Source organism: Bradysia coprophila, unplaced genomic scaffold (genome assembly GCF_014529535.1).
Source record: "Bradysia coprophila strain Holo2 unplaced genomic scaffold, BU_Bcop_v1 contig_94, whole genome shotgun sequence".
Lineage (NCBI taxonomy): Eukaryota > Metazoa > Arthropoda > Insecta > Diptera > Sciaridae > Bradysia > Bradysia coprophila.
This window is the reverse complement of record NW_023504022.1, coordinates 2,909,912-2,932,253: the sequence shown is the minus strand read 5'-3', so window position 1 is coordinate 2,932,253 and position 22,342 is coordinate 2,909,912. Positions and strand designations below refer to the sequence as shown.

Genomic DNA, 22,342 nt, shown 5'->3' with positions numbered 1-22,342 from the left:
ATTATTTTCATCGTCAATATACTTGAGCTTTTAACCCCCAAACCTTATACCATTCACACAAATCGCGATATAAAATTTAAAGGATCCTTACCTTCCACGCATTTGTCTATAGTAAAGTGTAAATGAAAGAATTCAAGCTTGAAATCGTCGACGACGGTACGTTCGTTTTGAGTAAAACCGGGTATCCCAGTGCTTGTCGAAATATAAGCAAAAATTTCTTATGTAAATGGACTGAACGTAAATACATTCTCGTTACATTATTGAAGGGATCTGAGGCATGCGTGCCTCTGGTGATGGAACTATTGAAATTCTCTCAATGAGCATTTTCTAGTTTTTCACACAAACGGAGAAAACGGAACAGAAAGTCGACAGACTTTGAGAACCGATTGTGCTCAAATAGAAATATCCACACGAACAAAACAAAAAAAATCAGAAACGTTATTTATTGGTAGATTAAGCGTTTTATGTGTAACGGGTCCGCTTTTCTCATCGAGACTTTCGATTGATGATTTGTTGTATAGTAATGACATTATTGGTGATTAGATTTTATGGGATTTTTCGGGTCTTTTAGCACTTTATGGGATTTTGTAATTTATTTCACTGATTTGGATGTTTTCTTCCGCAAAGGCGAATTGAACGATATCCAATTTGCAGTTAATATACCATTGAAATGTCTGTGATTTCCTACATAAACTGAGCAGCTAGCGTGGGCGGAATTGGCTTCTTGTATTTTTACGTAAATAAATTGTTTGATGTGAAGATTAATATTTACCGAAGTTGCTCCAACGATCTACATGTAGGTCATTTTAAAATTGCACAATTTGATACATTCAATCAATTCGGTTCATCGGCGATTTTGATCGGTGAATTAACAATGTTCTCAAGTTCATCACTTCTGTAACAATAATTGTTGTCTTGCGGCCAGAAAACGACTCATTATCGGTTAAGCAAAAAACAGTTTTCCGTATTTTCTGGCCGCAAGACAACAAAGAGCCTTACTGTCTCGCTGGGACATTTTTTGTTGAGTCGTGGGGGAAATTTGTATTTCGAGCCGAGGGCGTTACACTAATGTCAGGTCAATACAGTAACGCCCCGCTTACCTAACTTAAAATCAAAAAGGAAGTCACTTGAGGAAGTCGTAATATAAACAACGCAAATCGTTTACATGACGTTTCTTTTGTTTCAATAACTTTTTAATTCCAACTGTCAAGTAAACGGCTGGAAAACGGATGACTGTGAATTCAACTTAGGGCTTGATTTGCACTTACGAAAAAAGTACTCCGTTTTGTCTGCGTTTACTGTGTAAACAATGTAACGCCTCTTGGCTAAACGGATGCAAAACGGCGTAAGTGGAAATCAAGCATAAAGTATCCTGATGTATAATGTGCTCAATGACTTCATTGAATACCCGATTCTCGTCTGGATAAAGAGATTAACTATTCACTGAACTTCGAATTTTACAGACAATTTTCGTGAGTAAGCACCGGTCAAGGGTCAATAGTAATCCAGAAAGCTCATTAAAACATGACAAAAATCAGTCAAAAACACTCAAAAGAGTAAAAGTGACGCAAGTCCCTGTGCATACTTCCAAAACAACTGATATCGCTGGATGTGACGCATTCTGCGCTTGTACGCAAAAACTGTAACAGGAAAAATTTGACCAAAGCAATTCTAGAAACAAAATTTTACCAAAAAAAATTTGCGTCACAATTTCAAAATTTTTTGAAAATTTTGGAAAATTTAAAAAATTTTGAAAAATTTAAAAAATTTTGAAAAATAAAAAAAAAATTTGAAAAATTCGAAAAATGTAAAAAAATTTGAAAAATTTGAAAATTTTAAAAAATTTAAAAATTTTTGAAAAATTTAAAAAATTTTGAAAAATTTAAAAAATTTAAAAAATTCTAAATTTAGGGAAAAAATTGAGGCGAGCAGAGCTTACCAAAAGCGAACAAATTTGTTCTACCATACCCATCCACACACACACACTTAAAGGTGTTCTTATATGGGGCTTATATGGGAACTTCGAGGAGCCCTAGCCGGTTCCCCCCAAATTTTTTTTCTGGAATGTCTTAGAATGACGACTAGAATCTACTCCCAAAATTTCAACAAAATCTAAAGAAGACTTTAGAAGATAGGAAACACGGACGGACGGACGGACGGACGGACTAACAAAGTAACGTAGGATTTATTCATTTCGTTTAAAGTACTGAAATTGACCAAAATGTATGGAAATGGGGCTTCTTGGAAGATTTTTTGTGTGGCCAAATTTTCAGCTGCAAGAACGTGTGATAGCTCGTTGAACTCGTACGGAGTACGTAGTTTTTTTTAATGGTAATTTGGAGTCATTTGTATTTGAATTGTGGAACTTCTATATTTGCTGTATATATGGTTCTGCAGTCTACGACAAAAATTTTTTTTTTACATTTTTTCTAGTAATAGGACTTGCGTCACGGGCGCTATGCTAACGCGCGCCCATGATCTGAAATGAAGAATTTATTTATAATATTTACTTTCGGCTATGTACGATACATATTACGTATGCGTATGATAGGTATATGTGGGCACCAATTTATTTCTATGCAAACTATATTTTCTATGCGCAATTACGCTAACGGTCTGCCTATTAAAGTCATATATCATCCACTGCGATGAGTATTCAACAAACAAAAAATAATGATTGTAAGACCATGCCAGACGGCATGTCGACATGACAGATTTTGCATCCGTTATTACATGTTATGGTATACGATACGATATTATAGGTCACGACAAGGAAAGTTATGGGAAACTACGTGCATGGTTTTCAGCTAAAATGTATAACATTTTCGCGTCGGTAAATTATTTGTATAACATGAAACATGTTTCAGAACCTTCATGTAGACAATAATAATACGGAGTCTCATTTTTACGTTCGACGAAAAAATTCGTTGCCAAATTTTCTCTGTGGAAGAACATTTTTTCTACGAAAATCGGTGCAAAAATATTCTGCTGATTCATTGTATTTACGTTTAAGTGATTGAGTAAAATTTGGATTTTCTGTTGTTTTATTACATTCAAGTCTGTAACTGATAAATTTTAGAGAATCTCTTTGGATTATAGTCGACTTCCCAGTTGAACTAAAGCCTCATAATGTCAATGTTATAATTTATTTCCTACTCATCACGTCGCGTCATGACTCATGCCCACACAATATAAATGTCGTAGATGATGGAAATGGGATTTCTTGTGTTTTTACCGATCTTGGCTTCGACTCGGCTGGAATTTCACACAAAAAGTACCATTTCCACCATTAGCCTTATTCATAAGTATCAATCACTATTTCCTCCTTATGCACCTCCGTTCTGTTTTAAGTAACACGATTCATATAACCACATTTATAATTAATTGAAAAAAGAGAAAAAATCTAAATTCGACTTATTGTTAGCAATTCTAATATCTTTATGACCGATCAATATACTGTGTATATAAGCAATAAGCAACCTACCTTAAGTGGGCAGCACATTTATTGTTTCAATAAATATTCTTCTTCTTATTTATTTTGATGGTTTGGAAGTTATGTACAGAGCCGAAGACATGGTACATAATCCAAATCGTCAAAATATTCATTCTAGGCAGATATTAGTTATTTGCATTATAAGTTTGCAGCCGGAACGAAGTGTGAGAAACTTCTATTTAAGAGCACTCCTTCCTTGGCAATTTTCTAGCCTACATTTGTGCGTTTTTTGATGATTTATCTGAACTAAAATCTTTTTTTTTGAAAAAATGAAACCATTAAAGCATGTAAAAATCTGTTACTTTTAAGGGAAAAATTGGTTTGTGGTCGATAACGTAACCCACTTGGAGAAACCTTTGCAAAACACATAAATTTACACATTTGTAAAGGGTTAGTTAATCCAAGTGGAATAAGTTATCATCCACAAGCCAATTTTTCCCGAAAAAGTAGCACATTTTTGCATACTTTAATGGATTTATTTTTTCAAAAAAAGATTTTGGTTCTGCGAAATCATCAAAAAACGAATATTTTGCGCACAAATGTAGGCTAGAAAATTGACAAGGGGTGAGCGCTCCTAATTACGAAATCGATTTAGTGGTACAAAACAATATGGCAAATGATTTCAATGTGACGTAGGCTTCTTTGCGTCAATTAACAGATATCGTTTATTGTGTCCGGGCTGAAAGTAAAATGTCACGTTTTCGTGTGTTTTCGGCTCAGCCTCGGATAAACGAAATGCACACAAAAACTGGACGTTTCAATTATTTATCCCTTTGACTATTGCTAACTATTGCGCTGGCATTTTCTAAACTTTAGATCTTATACCGGCTTCAAAGACCAAAAGACAATTTGTTGATCTTTTGATCTAATTAAAGTTCGCTAACCAATCATCATAACGAGACGTCCATATTTATATGACTTTATTAAAAGGAAAAAAAAGTAACAATAATTAATGGCAGGTGTCACGTTAATTCAACAATATTAATAGAACTACTCAACAAAATAAAATTTATAAAAAAAAATGAACAAAATAATTGGTTGTTTGAGGTCACAGACTTTAGAATTGTTTTTTATGGCTAATTTATTTAATTTTTTTTGTTTTCTTTTTTATTTCGCTTTTTTTTATTTATAATTTCTCGTTTTGTGCGGTTTTTCTTTTCTGTTCTCAGTTCTCGTTCAATTCTTGTCTATGCGGCTGAATAATGAAGAAGAAAAAAAAAATCGCTAACATCGATACAGCAATATGCGTTGCGTACTATAACATTTGGTGTATAAGAACATCTTTTGCTATGTTGAACGTATGGCGATTAATATACATTTATCGTTGTAGAATCAAAAATTAGAAATATTAGTGAGGTTTGTACATGCATAAAATGTGGAGCTACAGCCAAACGTTAGGTCATCTACTCTACTCTTCATTTCTTTTTAAAGTCATTTGTAGCTTAGTTGATTTTTAAGTCTACTTTCTCGGAGGAGTCAGCAATTGACAAGGAGATGGGATAATGTCAGTCACGTTTTACTTGTACTGTCAGTGTTCTGTTAACTTCTACTGACTTTTAAAGATGAGTGAACTTTTTGGTCTTATTTTAGGCGCAGTGTGGCGAGTCTCATCAGATTTTCACAGAATATAAATAACTAGCACTGTCACCTGGGCTTCGCCCTTGAACACTAACAATCTCAATCACACTGACACCTTAAACTCAAATGACACTCCTAACAACCGACACGACACTTTCAACAACACTGACACTCCAAACAATACTGACACTCCCAAACAACACCGACACTACTTAACAACACTGACACGCCTAACTATATTGACACTACACACTCCTTGTAATCCAACTGACAGTTCCAGTCACACCGGCACATGCAACCACACTGGCACATTAAACTCAAATAATACTCCTAACCATGCTGAAACTCCTAACCATACCGATATTGACAATCCACACTGATTCTCCTACCCACACTGGCAAATTAATTGTAGTAATTCCTAGAGTACCGTGATCCTTGTGCAATCGAAATTCCTGGGGAAAAGTAGTTTCCGGGGAATCGGATTCCTATTCTAAGTGAAGCTACGTGAACCCAAATTTTATTATTTAGAAAAACTACCGAACCAACTTGACTCATTTTAGTGTAATGGTTGGTGTGCTGATGAAAACAGAAATGAATTGCTTAGACAGACCGGACTAAATTATATTACCTATGCTGACACACGTGTAAATGTGGATAATTTGCAATTTTTTCCTTCTTCTATTTATGTAAAGGTGGAAGAAGTTTTTTTTTATTTTGCAGTTCATTGTTAAGTCTATCAGTATACCAATCTAATCTCCAAAAAAAAGAAGAATTACTGACCACTGGTAGACATACCGTCTCGTTAATCAGAAATGCTTTTGCTGTGAATGTGAAGTGCATTTTTCTGTTCTGTTTTCCACACAGCCCATGGGGTAATTATTAGTGCAGACTCATTTGGTATACGATGGCCACAAATTTAAGACAAAATGATTTTTTTCCTTTGGTTTGTTTCAGCATTTTTTTTTGCGTTCGTTGAAATATGCTCTCCAATCACGAAATCGATTTGTGTGTATATAATCCTCTCCTACGCTCGTTGAAAATCACATCTTTTTTTCGTGTATTCAATATTAACTAGATTGAATACAAATGTGACTTTAAAATCCGGTTTATCCTAAATGGATTACGTCATTTTGCATTTGCATAATGAATTTTTAGTTGATAGCCAATCTTTCCGAACATGTTCTCCAGTCTTTTTGTATTTTTTTTGTGTGTTGCAAATCAACGAATTTGCCAAAATTCAAAACGCAAAGCACATAAATTTCATTTTGGTTTCTATCGCAAAAAAAAATTGAATTAAACGTTTCTCGACTTCTATTTTCAGGTACATTATGCGGTGGTCACTGTTGTGGAAATGATTCAGAGGAAGAGCTCACAATAAAATCAACGAACAATTTCTATCGAATGCTTCGTCATCACACGCGTAGCTTGAGAAATATTTTGGAATCGACGGCCAAAACATTTAGAGGTAAACGGATTTTTGTTTTGAGTGTGTTGCTTTTGAACGTTTTAGTAGGTGAGACATATAATTTCTAGGTAATCTAGAGGTCGTTCCGCCCTTTCAAGTAAATGTTTTCAACACAGTTTTGAAATGCATTTTGATTGATTAAATACGGTTATTCATCTGTTATCGATAACAACGACAAAAATAAGGCTCGGAATCGGTCGACCGAGGTCGAACGCGGTCAAAAAAGTGACTGACCTGAACCTGAATTTATGAAACCTGTCAGGTCAGGTTTCAGGTTGACCTGAATTTTTCATACAAATTTTCAGGTCAACCTGTCAGGTTTCAGGTCACAGATCTGATACTTCTAATCAGATTTCAGGTAAAATCAGGTCAGGTCAAAGTCGATTGAATCAGGTTCAGGTCGAAACAGGTTCAGGTATTTTCAGGTCAGGTTCAGGTAAACCTGACCTGTTCCGAGCCTTAGACAAAAATAATGACAACATCTGCGTAATATGGTCCTTCATACGGTAAAATGCATGTTTAAAAAATTGAAGTACAAGAGGTACAAGATTTTAAATCAACCAATTAAAATTACTTTGATCGATGATATAACAGTTTAATATCGAAATTGGATAAGTGTTGACAAAATAAGTGCTGGTAGCAGAAAGACCCTTCGTGCCTATATTATTAGGCTTGACTTCATTTCACTTGTGACACAATTTTGTTTATTTTTTTCTTAAATAATGCCAACGGTTATAACTTTTTCCAACATTTTACACCACTCATCTTTCGCCTCCAAACGACAAGTTTGCAAAAGTTTTGTGCTTGCCTTAAAAGCTGCCGAAAAAGAAAAAAGAAAAGAGTTTTCAAACTTTGTTAAGACTTTAAATGTCGTTGTTCAAGCAAAGTGACCTATCCGTCGGTCGACTTGATATATTAATGGAACCACTTCACGTTTAACAAAGTGTTCGTTTTATGAAATACAATGACTTAATGGTAGACTATATGAGTGTGTGTGTGTGGTGCATTTAACGTCTATAACTTCAATAACCGGAAGCTAGTTGCAATTACTTTTCACATAATTTAAGCTGAAAGTAACAAAAGAAAAGCGAGGGGAATACAAAAAGAAAATGAAACTGAACTCATGAATATAAAGCTCCTTGGCAGTGCCTATTTTTCGTGAAATTTTCGTGAAATTTCGTGAAATTCGTGAAATTTCGTGAAATTCGTGAAATTTCGTGAAATTCGTGAAATTTCGTGAAAATTCGTGAAATTTCGTGAAATTGTGTAAATATGTAATAAGTTAAGTTACACAAGTTTCTACATAAAATACACAAAAACAGCAATATCACAATAAATATTGGAAAAAACGAACTGATGGAACCTTTTTCGTCCGGTCGGAAGTTGTCAAATAGCGATCAGATGAACAATTCCGATCATACGGTAATTGTCTCTATCTGACGTTGCCACATCAATAACGAGAGAAAACTATGGTGTTATCGGAATTGACCACCTGATCGTCATTTGACAACTTCCTTAAATCAATGAACTGTAAGGTTTAATGGCTAATCGAGTTTTTGAGCATATATGAATAAAAGATTCTTTCATATATGTTTTAAGTAGGGATGGGAGACCTTTTATATTATCGATAATATCAATCAAAACAATTTATCGATAACTGATATATCATATCGTTATCGATAATTTGATAATTATCGATAATTATCGAATTATCGATAATTTGATAATTATCAAAATATCGATATATCGATAATTATCAAAATATCGATATATCGATAATTATCAAATTTTGATATTTCTGAAAATAATTGATACTCATAAAGTTATGTTACTGTGAAGAAATTGAAAACTGTTCTAAGCAACTTTTCGAGATCTCTGTCTAATTTTTCATCATCCTAATGGAAAGATGGAAGATTTACAGCTGAAAACTGCATGCATTTGTATTGATTTATCTAAATATTCATATTAAAGTAGCTATCAAAATATCGATTTTTCGATAATTATCAAAATATCGATATTTTGATAATTATCGAGATATCGATATTTTGATAATTATGGAAATATCAATTATTATCGATTATCGATATTATTTTTGATAATTTTCGATAAAAAAATTTATCGATAATCGATTATCGATAATCGATAATTATCGATTATCAATATCAATATCGCCCATCCCTAGTTTTAAGTTATAAGGTTTTTACTTTTCACCAATCGATGATAGAACAACTATATAATTGTCTTCGAAAGACCTCAAAATTTTTAAAGATACATGAGTCTATGGAGGCCCTATTCGCTTTTTAATTTAGGTTCTATTATCTTTGGATTTTCATGTTATATTAGATCGTCTAAGAAAAGGGTTGCAAGAATGGGTCAATAAAAGCAACTTACTATAGCTAAACTCTTTCAAAGTCTTTTATTTGAGATATTTGCCTGGAAAACTAATTATTATTACACCGAACCCTGTATAGAATCAGTCAGAAAAACCTTGAATAGTAAAGGTGACGCAAGTCTACAGTAATAGAGATCCGAAAGTGGGTAAAGAAGTTTTTACTAAAGAAGTGTGCCTCAAGTGACTTTGTCGGTTCGGCTTTGATTGATCGAGAATGTGACGTTTCCATAGCAATTTCTAGCACGAACTTTGAGATAAGTCCAATTTGGAGGCTTCTGTGATGATAGCTATACCTCATAAGATTGTTTGTAGATGTCGTTCAGATGATTCAGATGCCATTAATTTTGGCGTTCATTTGTTGCTTATGTGTTTATGAACTCAATATTTCGATTTAATGTGAAGAATATATAAAAGAATGCGTTGAAATTTATTTTTTAATTCATTGCTTCATCCTCATCCATCGATTCATCGAAAATTCAAATTCTGAAGCGCACTTATGGCGTGAATTCAAGTTTATAAAATTTATTGACACAACGAAGGCACAATGCTAGAATTCAAGATATTGTGAACGCCAAACGACGATTGTCTAACGACAAACAGTTACAAAAATATGCTGAACTATTTTCGTTATCTTTCATCATAATGCTACCTCATGAAATAAATTACAATATTTGTAAAATAAGAGAACATCCGACAACTAATCAATGCATGACAATTGAGTTTTATAAATTTAAATATATTTTTCCTTTCTGAAAGTGATAACAACCTTATTGTCGAAAGCTAGGCCTATAAAACAAAGATTAACCAATCCACTTATCAGAATAACTTTTAAAATGGATACAGAACTTGGAAAATAAAGTTATCTACAATTAATGAAGCTATACATAATATAAGTGAAATTTCCTGAAATTTAATGAAATTTAATGAAATTTCGTGAAATTCGTGAAATTTCGTGAAATTCATGAAATTTCGTGAAATTCATGAAATTTTGTGAAATTCGTGAAATAAATTTTCAAAATAGGCCCTGCTCCTTGCTGGTGAAATTCCACATGAACGAGAGAGAAAAAAAATACTCAACGAAATCAGCTTACAAAAGAAAAATTTGTTTTGAAATTAACTAAAAAGTAGGAAGTTTGTAACTAAGAGCGCTCGGGAATGTTCAAGTTGCATATGTTTGACGTTGATTGTTTCGGGGAAGAATGAATGTAATTGTTTCTCAAGTAGTTGAGAGTATGTTTGTTGCGAAAAAAACGAGTTTTTATTCTTCAACGAAACAGACGAGAGTTTTCTTTGAGTGTATGTCATAAATACATATTTGGTTCACGGGGATAATATTGGTAAAAATTAGTATTTAACACATGCAATATATAGAAGAACACTTTCTTATCCTTGGAAGAGAATAGAAAGGCTGCTTCGCGAACCGCTATTGAAATTCTTCATTTTTCATTTATCTCGTCTCTCAATTCATTCTTTCACATATCCCTCTATATGATATAAACCACAATGCAAAGTACAAAGTGCGACAAAATATAAGCTGATGAAAGGTGACAACAATAGAGGTTACCATGAACCATATCTCAGCATAGATAGGTCAAAAGTTCACTAGGTCAAAACGTGAAAATTTATATTTTCTTCAATTTGAAGTCTATGCAGCAGCTACATCTGAAGTTATAGTTCAGTTTTTTGGAGAGGACGTGCGAAGACGATCCATCATATCCAGACCATCAGCGACTGGCTTCTTAGTTGGTTTTCAAAGAAAATATTTTCTTCGAAAGAATTTTTTTCTGCTGCCAGAAACCGAGTTTAGAACAAAAATCCAAAGGTCGCGAACTAATGGCAGGGCCGGTTTAATCCAAGGGCTCTCTCCGCTCCCGATCATTAAATTACTGCTTAATGTCAATAGCCCAGTGCGCTGGAATTGTTAATCCAGCCCAGACTAATGGTAAACTTGAAGCTACATCAAGATGACAACGCGTAACTTGGAGTGAAGGGGCAATAAATAGCGCAAAATAACTCAATCCGAGTGCTGACTTGTCAGCCTATTTGTATTAGTAGTTTCTGTTACCTAATGGACTTTTATTCTCTTGTAAAATTTGTCATCATTTTTATCTAACATTTGTTGTCTCGTTTGCTCATTCCTCATAGTTTGGTACCAATAATAATGCTAAAATCGAATGTTTTAAAGTTAAACAAGAAAATTACTGTAGAGAGCACTCATCATCAGCCAATCACTTATGAAACGATTTATGTGAATAATTAAGGCGCCAATAATTCGGAATAAAATCGATGACTACAACGTCCGCCTTTCGAAACCCAAACACAAACTATTTTCCATTTTCAATAATTTACCTGAGGGAAGAATAATTCTAACTTCAAAGACATTTCAATGTTTAATATCTCCAGCCACTTAATTTCCATTAGTTCAATTTATACAGAAATTAAACATAAGAAAACGCAGCACAGTTCTGCGATATGTTATTTGATTTAACATCCTGTAAGCGCACACACAACATGTTATATTTTGTATACGATGAAAATCAATTAAATTACCATATTTCCTACATTATACCGGTATGGGTGCTGTGTGTATAAGTCTAACATTTATGACCCAAATTTTAGATCGGAAAATTCAAATATTTTTACAATTTTCCAAATATTTTGCGGAATATTTGAAAAATTTCCAAATATCATTTTGAACTATGTGCTTGAACTAATAATGATGGCTGTGTGGAATCGAAACATTATTGTAAAACATTTTCATTCCATTAGGCATTTTTGTTGTTCTATTTTTATCCAAACGAAAATTATCTCACATAAATAAAACACCTTCCAATGCGTTTCGCTTTTAGGGCCGGGATAATTTAAATAATTTGTAAACGCTATCTCTTGTTGAACCCGTAACAACTTGATAAGTGATTTACAACATAACAATACACTTTCGGGATTTGTATAGTGGCAACGACGAAAACATGTTACATCCAACAAAGCACGACAAGACATTATATTTTCGATACATCCAAAAATAAATAATTGAAATGAAAACCGAATTGTTTAGTGTACGAAGGAAATTGTCTGAGACGATCATACGATTTACTCGTAACTCAATCGATCATAAATGCCAAATGCGATCAACTTACGTTAGGCCGAAAACACACGAGCTATTTCGTGTTGTTGGGATCGACAATTATGCTACTGTGTGATCCTTTGTAATGCGATGGAAAAAGCGGCATAATTGTCGATCCTATCAACGCTAAATTGCTAGTGTGTTTAGTACTTCTGATAGTTTTGCCAGCTTGAAGAAATATGGCCAGAGGAGATTATTCCTCGACCATTTCCCGAAAAAATAACAGGCGATTTGATATGTGGTTGTGACAAAGAATTTCTAATTTTCAAAATTCCAAATAATTCGGAAAATAATTCCGAATTTCCTGTTCGAAATTGTTTCCGAAGTAGGAATTTTCAGAATCTTTTAGAATCAAAATTCCTCAAAATAAGCCCCGATTTTCAAACAACAGGTGATCAAAGAGATAATATCGTTTCTGCAATAGAGCGTAGACTTGAATGACAGCTGGGCTGAATAGGAGAGAATTCTCTCCGAACTCCGTGTAAACTGGGCTGATTATCTTAGGTAGCAAACGCAAAAGCGGTCTACTAATATTAATACCGTTATAGCCCAATGTAGATGCGTCCATCTACACTTAATTTATAACTCTCCACGATTAATCGATTGGTCGAATGACATTTCTAGTGAGAAAAGTGCAGGACTTTCTCATTCGTAGGGAGAAAATAGAGCTTTTCTCACTTGAACTGTCACTTCTTTTTCTTTATTTTAACTGTCACTTTGTTTATGTTTTCAAAATTGATAATTGATGAAACTTTGTGCTCCCCTCTGGGAGAAAAAGGAAATCCCAACTCGAGCGAAATGGCAGCTCTCGCTTCGCTCTGGTCACAAACAGCGGTCGGTAAGCAAACATCTATTTCTATGAATCACAAAACCAGGCGCCCTTTATTTGAAAATTTGTGTTGTTAGACTCACCGGTATGAGCCTACTGGAAAAGGAACAAGTTGTTAACCAAATATTTGTAAATAAGAAGAAAAACAAAAACGCTCTCCGAACGGTATTGATATTTGTTGGTTGTTGGTTTAAAAACGTTTCCATCGACGAAATAAATTTCAATAAAATAAACATGAAACCATCCTCCTCAACATAATTCATTAGAAATCTTAAGGCATCGAACAGTTTAAAGGGTATAAAAGTCTTTTCACGTTGTTTTTACACCGAATCGCATTATCGAGCAATGTGAGTTGAGTGCGTTGAAAATGTCAATACCAAAATTAGAATCAATGTTCAATTACGTAAAGACAAATCGAACAATGAACTCCGCACGAAATTTTCTCTTTTTTCCGAGTTAGAATTTAGAGACATTGTACAGTTATTTATAACACTCTTAATAATCTCTGGCATCGCGACGTGTTATTTTACACTTATAAACAGAGAGAAAAAAAAAATTTAATTTATTTTCGTAATGGAAGTGTTAAATACTTCATATTCTTCTGTTTTGCGTACCGTTTGGAGTTGATATGATGCTGAGATGTGAATGTTATATAAATCACTGAAATAGGACAGACCGCTTTTCAGTTCTATGCGGTGCCGTTTTGAGCTTGTGGAAGACAGGGGGCGTTTACTGCAACTGGATTCCAATAAAATACAAGTAGGTCGAGAAGACACATTGCTGGGAACAGGTTAAGGTCGACGATCAGTCGGTAAACATGCTTTTTACCGGAATCAGATTAAATTCCATATTTTTTCCCGGAATTTTCACCTCTCGCACCAATCAAAACCGAATTGCCCAAACTTCCCATATGGTAGATGAGGCACCGATTCATTCTATCGAAAACGTGTTAACACTCGAATTAAAAAAAAAAAACATTTTCTGACGCAAATTATACTAACTGACATGTATCTGCTATGCTATATAGCACCGACTTAATATGGGGATTATAAGACGATCGAATGTGATGATAAATTGATTCACGAACATTGCGTCAAAGGCAATCTAATTTTTTTGTTGAGATATTCATTTCGATGCTCATTTTAATGAAACACAAAAATGCTGAACTTAAAACTAAATTTTCTTAGGAGCGAGTGGAATGGTTTTAGTGTTTCACATAGCCATGGCCTACATCAATCAACATATTGTTGGTACCCTGATTAAATCTGAAAGACAGGTTCTCTAAACTCTGCCTCGAAGGCGAAGACTAAGTGGACAGGTAATGTTTATCGAAATCAATGTGTGAACGTTGATTTCCCACTTTTGCCGTTTTTTGTTTCTGTTTCTGAAAACAACAATAGGGAAATGCTGTTTGGTAAATAACGCTCAAATGTAATAGATTTGTGGGCAACTCTAGTACATTTCGTAATTTTCGTCGTTTCATCTAATGTCGTCGCCGTCGTCGATCTACTTTTTTGTGAACCAACTTCACAGCTATGACACTTCATGAATAATATCCATTGGAGTGAAGTTATATCAACTCAAAATAGAACGCAACGACTGAAAAGAATTGTGGCGCCTCTACAGGCCAACCGAGATTTCCCAATAGTTTTCCTCCAAATCATTGGCATTGAAATAATGTTAACAAAAACCTTGTCTTCATCTCAACCTCTACATCTGATTCTGATAATTTCACAAACATTTCTCAGAATTTCGTACCGAGAACGTGATCTACACCGAATGGCGCTACACTCCGTTTCCGATGCTTGAAGGTGTCAACAACAACTAATGACAATTTCATTGCAGATAAAATCTTTATTAATTAACTTCGTCTCATCTGAAAAATTTGTATAAGAAAACGACGAGAAGAGACCTTTCTTTCTGTACTGGTGTAAGCACTGCCATGTGAGCATATAAGATCTAAATTATGTATTATATACGGCTGTTCTGACATTCATAGACGGACAGGCGTCATTTATCATAAAAACTCTCCCATACCTTATGCTGCACATATGCGAACATGAGCTTGAACTCAATACGCAACCACATCAGGTATAACTTTATACATACATCGTATATGTAAGACAAAACGAGAACCGCATGAACTGTAGTTAGATTTTAGTTATTTTTTTTCGTCTTCTTCTGCTTTTTATTTTATTTTAAAATAAAAAATTTCTATTAAAAATGTAGCCTTATCCGTTACGGGCAGAATGTGTGTGTATGATGCGAAAACTTCACTCTAAAGGAACTCAGATCTGCGGATCGGATGTTAAGCTGTAAAATGAATGAATTTAAGGTGATAGCAAATGAACAATAGTTATTTATGCAACCGATCAATGATAAATGCTTTTTTAAGCACCAGATGTGTATGTCGTCGTTTTTGAACAATAATATCGCTTTTTAGATGATATTATCATTTTTTGAACGACATTAGCGTTCAAGAGACGACATTATCGTTCAAGAGACGACATTATCGTTCAAGAGACGACATTATCGTTCAAGAGACGACATTATCGTTCAAGAGACGACATTATCGTTCAAGAGACGACATTATCGTTCAAGAGACGACATTATCGTTCAAGAGACGACATTATCGTTCAAGAGACGACATTATCGTTCAAGAGACGACATTATCGTTCAAGAGACGACATTATCGTTCAAGAGACGACATTATCGTTCAAGAGACGACATTATCGTTCAAGAGACGACATTATCGTTCAAGAGACGACATTATCGTTCAAGAGACGACATTATCGTTCAAGAGACGACATTATCGTTCAAGAGACGACATTATCGTTCAAGAGACGACATTATCGTTCAAGAGACGACAATATCGTTCAAGAGACGACAATATCGTTCAAGAGACGACATTATCGTTCAAGAGACGACATTATCGTTCAAGAGACGACATTATCGTTCAAGAGACGACATTATCGTTCAAGAGACGACAATATCGTTCAAGAGACGACATTATCGTTCAAGAGACGACATTATCGTTCAAGAGACGACAATATCGTTCAAGAGACGACATTATCGTTCAAGAGACGACATTATCGTTCAAGAGACGACATTATCTTTCAAGAGACGACATTATCGTTCAAGAGACGACATTATCGTTCAAGAGACGACATTATCGTTCAAGAGACGACATTATCGTTCAAGAGACGACATTATCGTTCAAGAGACGACATTATCGTTCAAGAGACGACATTATCGTTTTTCGACGATAATGTCGTTCAAGAGACGACATTATCGTTTTTCGACGATAATGTCGTTCCTATCAACCGTGCAGAAAAGTCACATCTCCGTACTAAAGGACGTGTACATAAAAAGCAGAGTAGCACACAACAATCCTTCCAAAACTCGACAAAAATTTTACTTTTCGTCACTGACTTGAGTAAAACTAAATTCTTCACCAATTCGACATGAAAAGCAATTCAAGAAAATTAAAAAAAAATAACAAAACGAGTAGTCTCCACTCTTCAAAAGACAATTTAATTTGCAATCCGATACAATGTCTCCGTTTTCAATGTCTTCTGCTTCTTTTCCATACAGTTTTGTTGCATATTTTAAAACTTATTTTTTCATTTCGCTAAACATTCTGGCCCGATGTAAGTGCTATTTTCGTATTTGGTGTTAAATAAGAATGACGACGGAACGTTGACGGCACGGTGCAAGCGAAATTGACCCGAAACGTATACACGATTGCATTTGTGTGCTTGAAACAAGAAATTTTTAGCACTGTATGGTTAAAAGCAAATGAGTTTATTTACGTGGTATTAGGGTGGCGAAGAAATGTCTACGCCACACAACCGACAAGACAGATCGTGTTAAATTATAACGCAGATTAGAGGTCATTAAACGGTTCATTAACCGAACACACTTGTGGCTTGCACAAAATTTGATATTATTAATATGAGTTTAGCGCTCTACCGACTTATCTGTACCTTCCAATTTACACAAATTTGTCTTATGAGTTTAAGTAACGTTCATGAATGACGCCCTCTTTTTCAGTGTTGCCGTCAGATTTAAATCCTCAATACATCGATTGGTATGCAGTTTTTACATAACAAATGTATGACCGTCTCTCCTTTAGGAGACATTATCGATGATTTAAATTTGATGGCAACACTGAAAAAAGCGGACGTCATTCATTAAAGTACACCAAGAGAGGAATTACGGCTGTCGTTCTCTTTTCACTTTTCTATCTGAACTCTACCATATTAACAATTCTCTATCGTTGTTTTGCTAAAGAAAAGAGAACGACAGGCATTAGTCCTCTCTAAGTGATGTGACATATTTATACTCCTTTGGTCATTTATCACAAACGATCTTTCCATTCTTCGAATACCTTCAATGAAAACCGTGCCACGATTTAACATGCACACATTTTGACCACCCTATAATTTATGTCGTAAACGTTTCCATTTTTAAATTAAGAAATTTTGTTAAAGGAATAGGTGAGTTTCTACACGAATGAATGACACATTTGCCAGCAAGATAATGTACCAACATATATTATAACGGTGGCATATCACACTGCATCAGAAGTTGCAACAAAGTTTGAGTACTAAACGGTAGCATTCATTAGGTAAAAAGTTTGTGGAACAGACTTTTGCTTTATACGAAGTTGAGGATTTCGTAAATTTTGAGATGTTTAGTAGCACCAATCTGACGTTAAATTTTAATAAAAAAAAAAAAAAAAACATTTAACTTTACCAACACAACTCTATTATGTAGCAAATACCAAGAACGAAAGTTAAATTTGTTAAAGATAAGCTAACAAACAATAACTGACGTTCTTTGTTCTATTACCAGGAATTTCGATAAATAATTAAGGACGCGAAGACTTTCTGTCTACATGAGTAATTTGACCTTTCACAAGCATATTCTAATAAATCAATACTTACCAATTGCACTTCTTATACGAGTCCAGCGCAAAAGTCGTTGTTACACGCAACACTAAGGAAAACAACAGGAAGATCGACGTAGCAAATACGCTCATAATCTTCACGAATCTTTATCGAAGTTTTATGCAAAACAGTGAACTTTGGAGAATTCTGTCACGTAACAAGACGTCCTCAGACGTCACTCGTGCGACGAATAAGATTCTTAAAATGTTAGTGCATACGGTGAGAATGTATCGCTGTGAAGCAGAAAATGGGTTGCGATTAGGTGTGAATGGGTTTTTCTACACTCGTGTGTGCCTTATTCACATTGAATGTTGATTTCTATTCTTTATCAAATATTCTTGATCATCGAACGTGTTTAAAAAAAAGGTTTAGATGTTACGCAACGTCTCCTTGAAAATGTATGTGTTTCCATGCGGTGCTATGCGTTTTCAAACTTCAAAGGCGTTATGCAACCTTTAAACATTTTAACACAATTGATGTCAAATACACATTTGGCGTGTTCTTCCATCTCGATCCGCGCTCGATGTACTTAACGTACACATTTTGTGTGTATTGTGCTAACGTTAAGATCTGCTATAACTGTCTGAAATCAGATACATAAAGTTTAATGAATCGTTCAAACTGTTTCGTCTCGAAGAAGCACGAAACAGAGAATCGCGTAATAAATGCTGAATGCGCTCACTCCTACTATTTGATATTATGAATGAAACCTGTTACCATCAACTAACAACTAATTTAAAGCGAACGAAACAGTGAACATTCCCACACTCCGCGATGACTCATGCAGTGCATATTCAGTTGAAAAACCTTTATTTCAAACGCTTTAAATACTCCATCCATTCTTAATCTGAACACAAGCAAACAAAATATCAAGAAACGAAAAAAAAATCTCAAATAAAAAACCTGGGATAAGTAGAATTTTATATACCTACGACTCATCATCCAGCCCATACGTGTGGGAAAAGTCAACAAATAATTTCATATGAAAATAATTGTAAGAAAATACGAAAAAAATATTTTGGAAAAATTCAATTATTTTCTTTAGCAGGAGATTTTCTTTACGCGGTTTTATTTTTAGTTTATTGCGAAATTTTTGCGCTGCATGTGTCATAAATTTAAAGAAAATATATTTCGTTTATATTGTTGAAGATGTGTGGTTTCGTTGTACTAGTAAAAAGCCAAAGTAAGAATGAAAAAAAAAAATTGTTTTGGGAATTTAATAAAATTACAGTAAAAAGTAGAAATTGTTTTTTGGTAGTCTGGAGATTGTCCAAAAACATTAAAAAAAACCCGGCCGAGAAATAATTATTAAATAAACAATGGAAATTGTAGACTAAATTTCAAACGAATGAAAATTCCATGATATTTATTGCCAGTTAAAATCGTTTTCGGACTTTCTTTGATCATCAATGAATGAAATTCACTTTCGGTTTCGCACGGTACGGCTACAACAGAAATATACAAACGAAAGGAAAGAAAAAGAAAAACGAATTTTCCACATAAAATGATAGGTGAGAGACTACTAATGTTAATGGCAAGAAAAGAAATAAACGAAATTTTGCGATAAATTTAAAAATAATCTCAGAGCGATGCAGGTTTTGTCGAAATCTATAATATAAAGTTTAATGATTGTTGTGATGGTCTCCACAGGAGCCCAGACGAAAAGTCAGGGCAGTATTGTTAGGAAAACATTTTCCCACATTTTCTTGAATTTTCCCTCACTTTCCTAGTTTTGCCCATATTTGCCTTCATTTTCGATTTGGAAAAATGTACCAAAATTCTGGAAAATTTATGAAAAAGTTTTCCCAAAAATTAGTCTTTGCGAAAAGTCCTAAGGACTTGAAACTTGGTAGGTACTAATCGCACAAAGTCTTTATTTCACTATTCGTACTTTTCGAGTAAATTGAAAAGCTTCGAATTAAGGCTCGGAACAGGTCAGGTTCAGGTCAGGTCAGATCAGTAGAAAAAATACCTGAAGGAATCAGGTCAGGTCAGGTCGAAACAGGTTAAAGATCACTTCAGGTCAGGTCAGGTCAGGTAATTAAATTTCAGGTCAGGTCAGGTTAACAGATATTTCAGGTCAGGTTTCAGGTTGACCTGACCTGTTCCGAGCCTTACTTCGAATGATGCAGTTAATGAAGCTAGCATTGACATAAATCATTAAAATGTAACCGTTGATGCTTCGTATTATGTTTTGACATAATAACCATCTTCTACAAACATTTTGTAGATTGAGAATCACTCTCTGCTTCAAATACTTTGTAAAAGGTAGCATGATTCTCTTCTTTGTAAACACTTTGTAAAAGTAACCATCACTATCCTCTACAAACACTTTGTAAAAGAAAGTATCAGTCTACACTACAAACACTTTGTAAAAAGAAGTAATTACTCTCTTCTACAAACGCTTTGTAGATGGAAGCAACACTCTACTCTACAAACACTTTGTAAAAGGAAGCGGCACTCTCTTCTACAAACACTTTTAAAAAGAAAGCAACATGCTCATCTACAAACAGTTTCTGAGAGGAAGCAGCGCTCTACTCTACAAACACTTGTTAAAGGAAGCATCTCTCTACTCTACAAACAAAATGTTTGTAGAAGATGATGATGCTACCTTTTACAATATGTCAGAACGTAATACGAAACATTACCAGTTAAATTTTCATGTTTTAATTCAATGCTGGCTTTATAAATAACATAATAAAAAAACTTTTCAGTTTACACACTCTGTGCGAATACTGAAATAAAGACTAATCGCACTTTGTGCGAATAGTCTTTTCGTTGAAACTTAGCACATAGAATGCTGTGGAAAAGTTGGGAAGAATGCGCCTATTTACTTTCAAGCGCTATTTAACGCGTGATTTCTTGTCCGTCTACGTCATTGTTTAAACAGAGAAACATTTTTGTAAAGCTTGAAAAATTTTTGTTGTGTAAAATTACGTATTATTAACACCGAGCGAAGCCGGGGGTACTCCACCAATGTTACATATAAAATATTTACAATATTTACAATACAACTATTTTGCTAGCTAGTTAGTAAATGGGGTTGTTTTGCGCACTAGATGTAAAATCTCGCTTCGCTCGTATCGGCAAAGCTTTCCACTTTTTGATAAATCTATGTCTCAGACATTTCCTCATTACACTTTCGACTTGGTAGCGCAGATTAACTCCCATTGACAAACGTGATTCCATTGAATTCTGTGAATAGTTATTTACGGAACCAGAGTGTCAAAAGTTAATCACACTTACGATTATTTCCACATTCACTTAAATAGCATTTCGTTTACCGATGGTAGAAAATAGGAAATTCCAACAAGAGTGATTTCGCTTGAGTTGGAATTTACTATTTTCTCCGTTTGGTAAACACAATTTTGTCATCCTTGTGCAGCGAGAATAACTGTTTTTATCCACGAAAAGAAAACAATTGCTATTTTCACACCGCTCTCTTTCCTTGCAGAACAAAACGCCAACTTCACCCCGAATTTGAGTGGAGAAAAAAAGGTTTTTCACACCGCACGGATGAAAAAACAAATTTACAGCTTCTGATTATAAATAATGAAGAACTGGGACCAAAGTTTCGGTTCTAATCTAATTGAAAGTATGTAAACGAGGTGCCACTAACTCTGCGGTTAGTTTTACTCGCTTCATATTTAAATTTAATTGAAGAAATAAATAATTTGAACGAACATTTCGCGAATAGAATATTCTTGCCATTACTCCAGACGGCACAGTTCGTTCGTACATAACGTAATGGCATTTTTGCTCATCTACCTATACGACATTCTATGAACGTTGAACATGGTTGTCATAAGTAAATTTAATCCGATGCTACACTATCGTCTATCGGGAGTTGTTCTATAAAGGTCTTTCAGCTAAAAATTTACTTTGGTGAATCATTTCGTGTTACATCAAATTTATGCAGAAAATGTCGTTGATAAGTAAATTATAATGTTGAAAGGGGTACACAACATGTAGTAATGTACAAGAAGCCAGTCTAGTCTCTTGGGAGGAGAGACGTGAGCAATGTCGATTTTTGCAAGGATTTATTTTGTTATCGCTAGGTATGGAGTAAAAGGTGTGTTGTTTATGGTCACGTTAACATATATTCATAATCGAATTGTCAACACATTTATCCATTGGGGATAGCATTCGGTTCGTCGAGCAATGAGATTAGAATAACAAATTTTTGTCGTTATTGTAACAGTCTAAATGACGCCGGTGCACATACTCCGAAGAGCTCCGAAAGACCAATATTCCAGAATTTTATCGGTGTTGCTCCTTTACACATTTTCGTTCATCGGCTTTGCGTTTGAATAATTTTATTAACGAAACTCTTTCATCTTTCCTTTCAGATCATGTCGTCGAACTTACGATACAGTCGGAGAATAAAACTTTAACTTTATTTTCTCAAGTCTACCGACGAATGTCGCCACTGTCACGGCAACCAATTCTGGAATTCTACAGAGAAATCAGAAAGTATAAAATACCCATCCGCTTTTCTCACACCTGACT

At 34.5% G+C, this 22,342-nt stretch overlaps 1 protein-coding gene across 1 annotated transcript in view; it reads left to right on the top strand.

Annotated features, from left to right (window-relative positions):
• Window positions 1-22,342, top strand: part of LOC119084849 (division abnormally delayed protein) — a 107,796-nt gene that overhangs the window by 21,542 nt on the left and 63,912 nt on the right. The window contains exons 2-3 of the mRNA XM_037194966.1: window positions 6,393-6,536; window positions 22,183-22,306. Coding sequence (XP_037050861.1) covers window positions 6,393-6,536; window positions 22,183-22,306 — 268 coding nt within the window. The remainder of the gene's footprint in view (window positions 1-6,392; window positions 6,537-22,182; window positions 22,307-22,342) is intronic.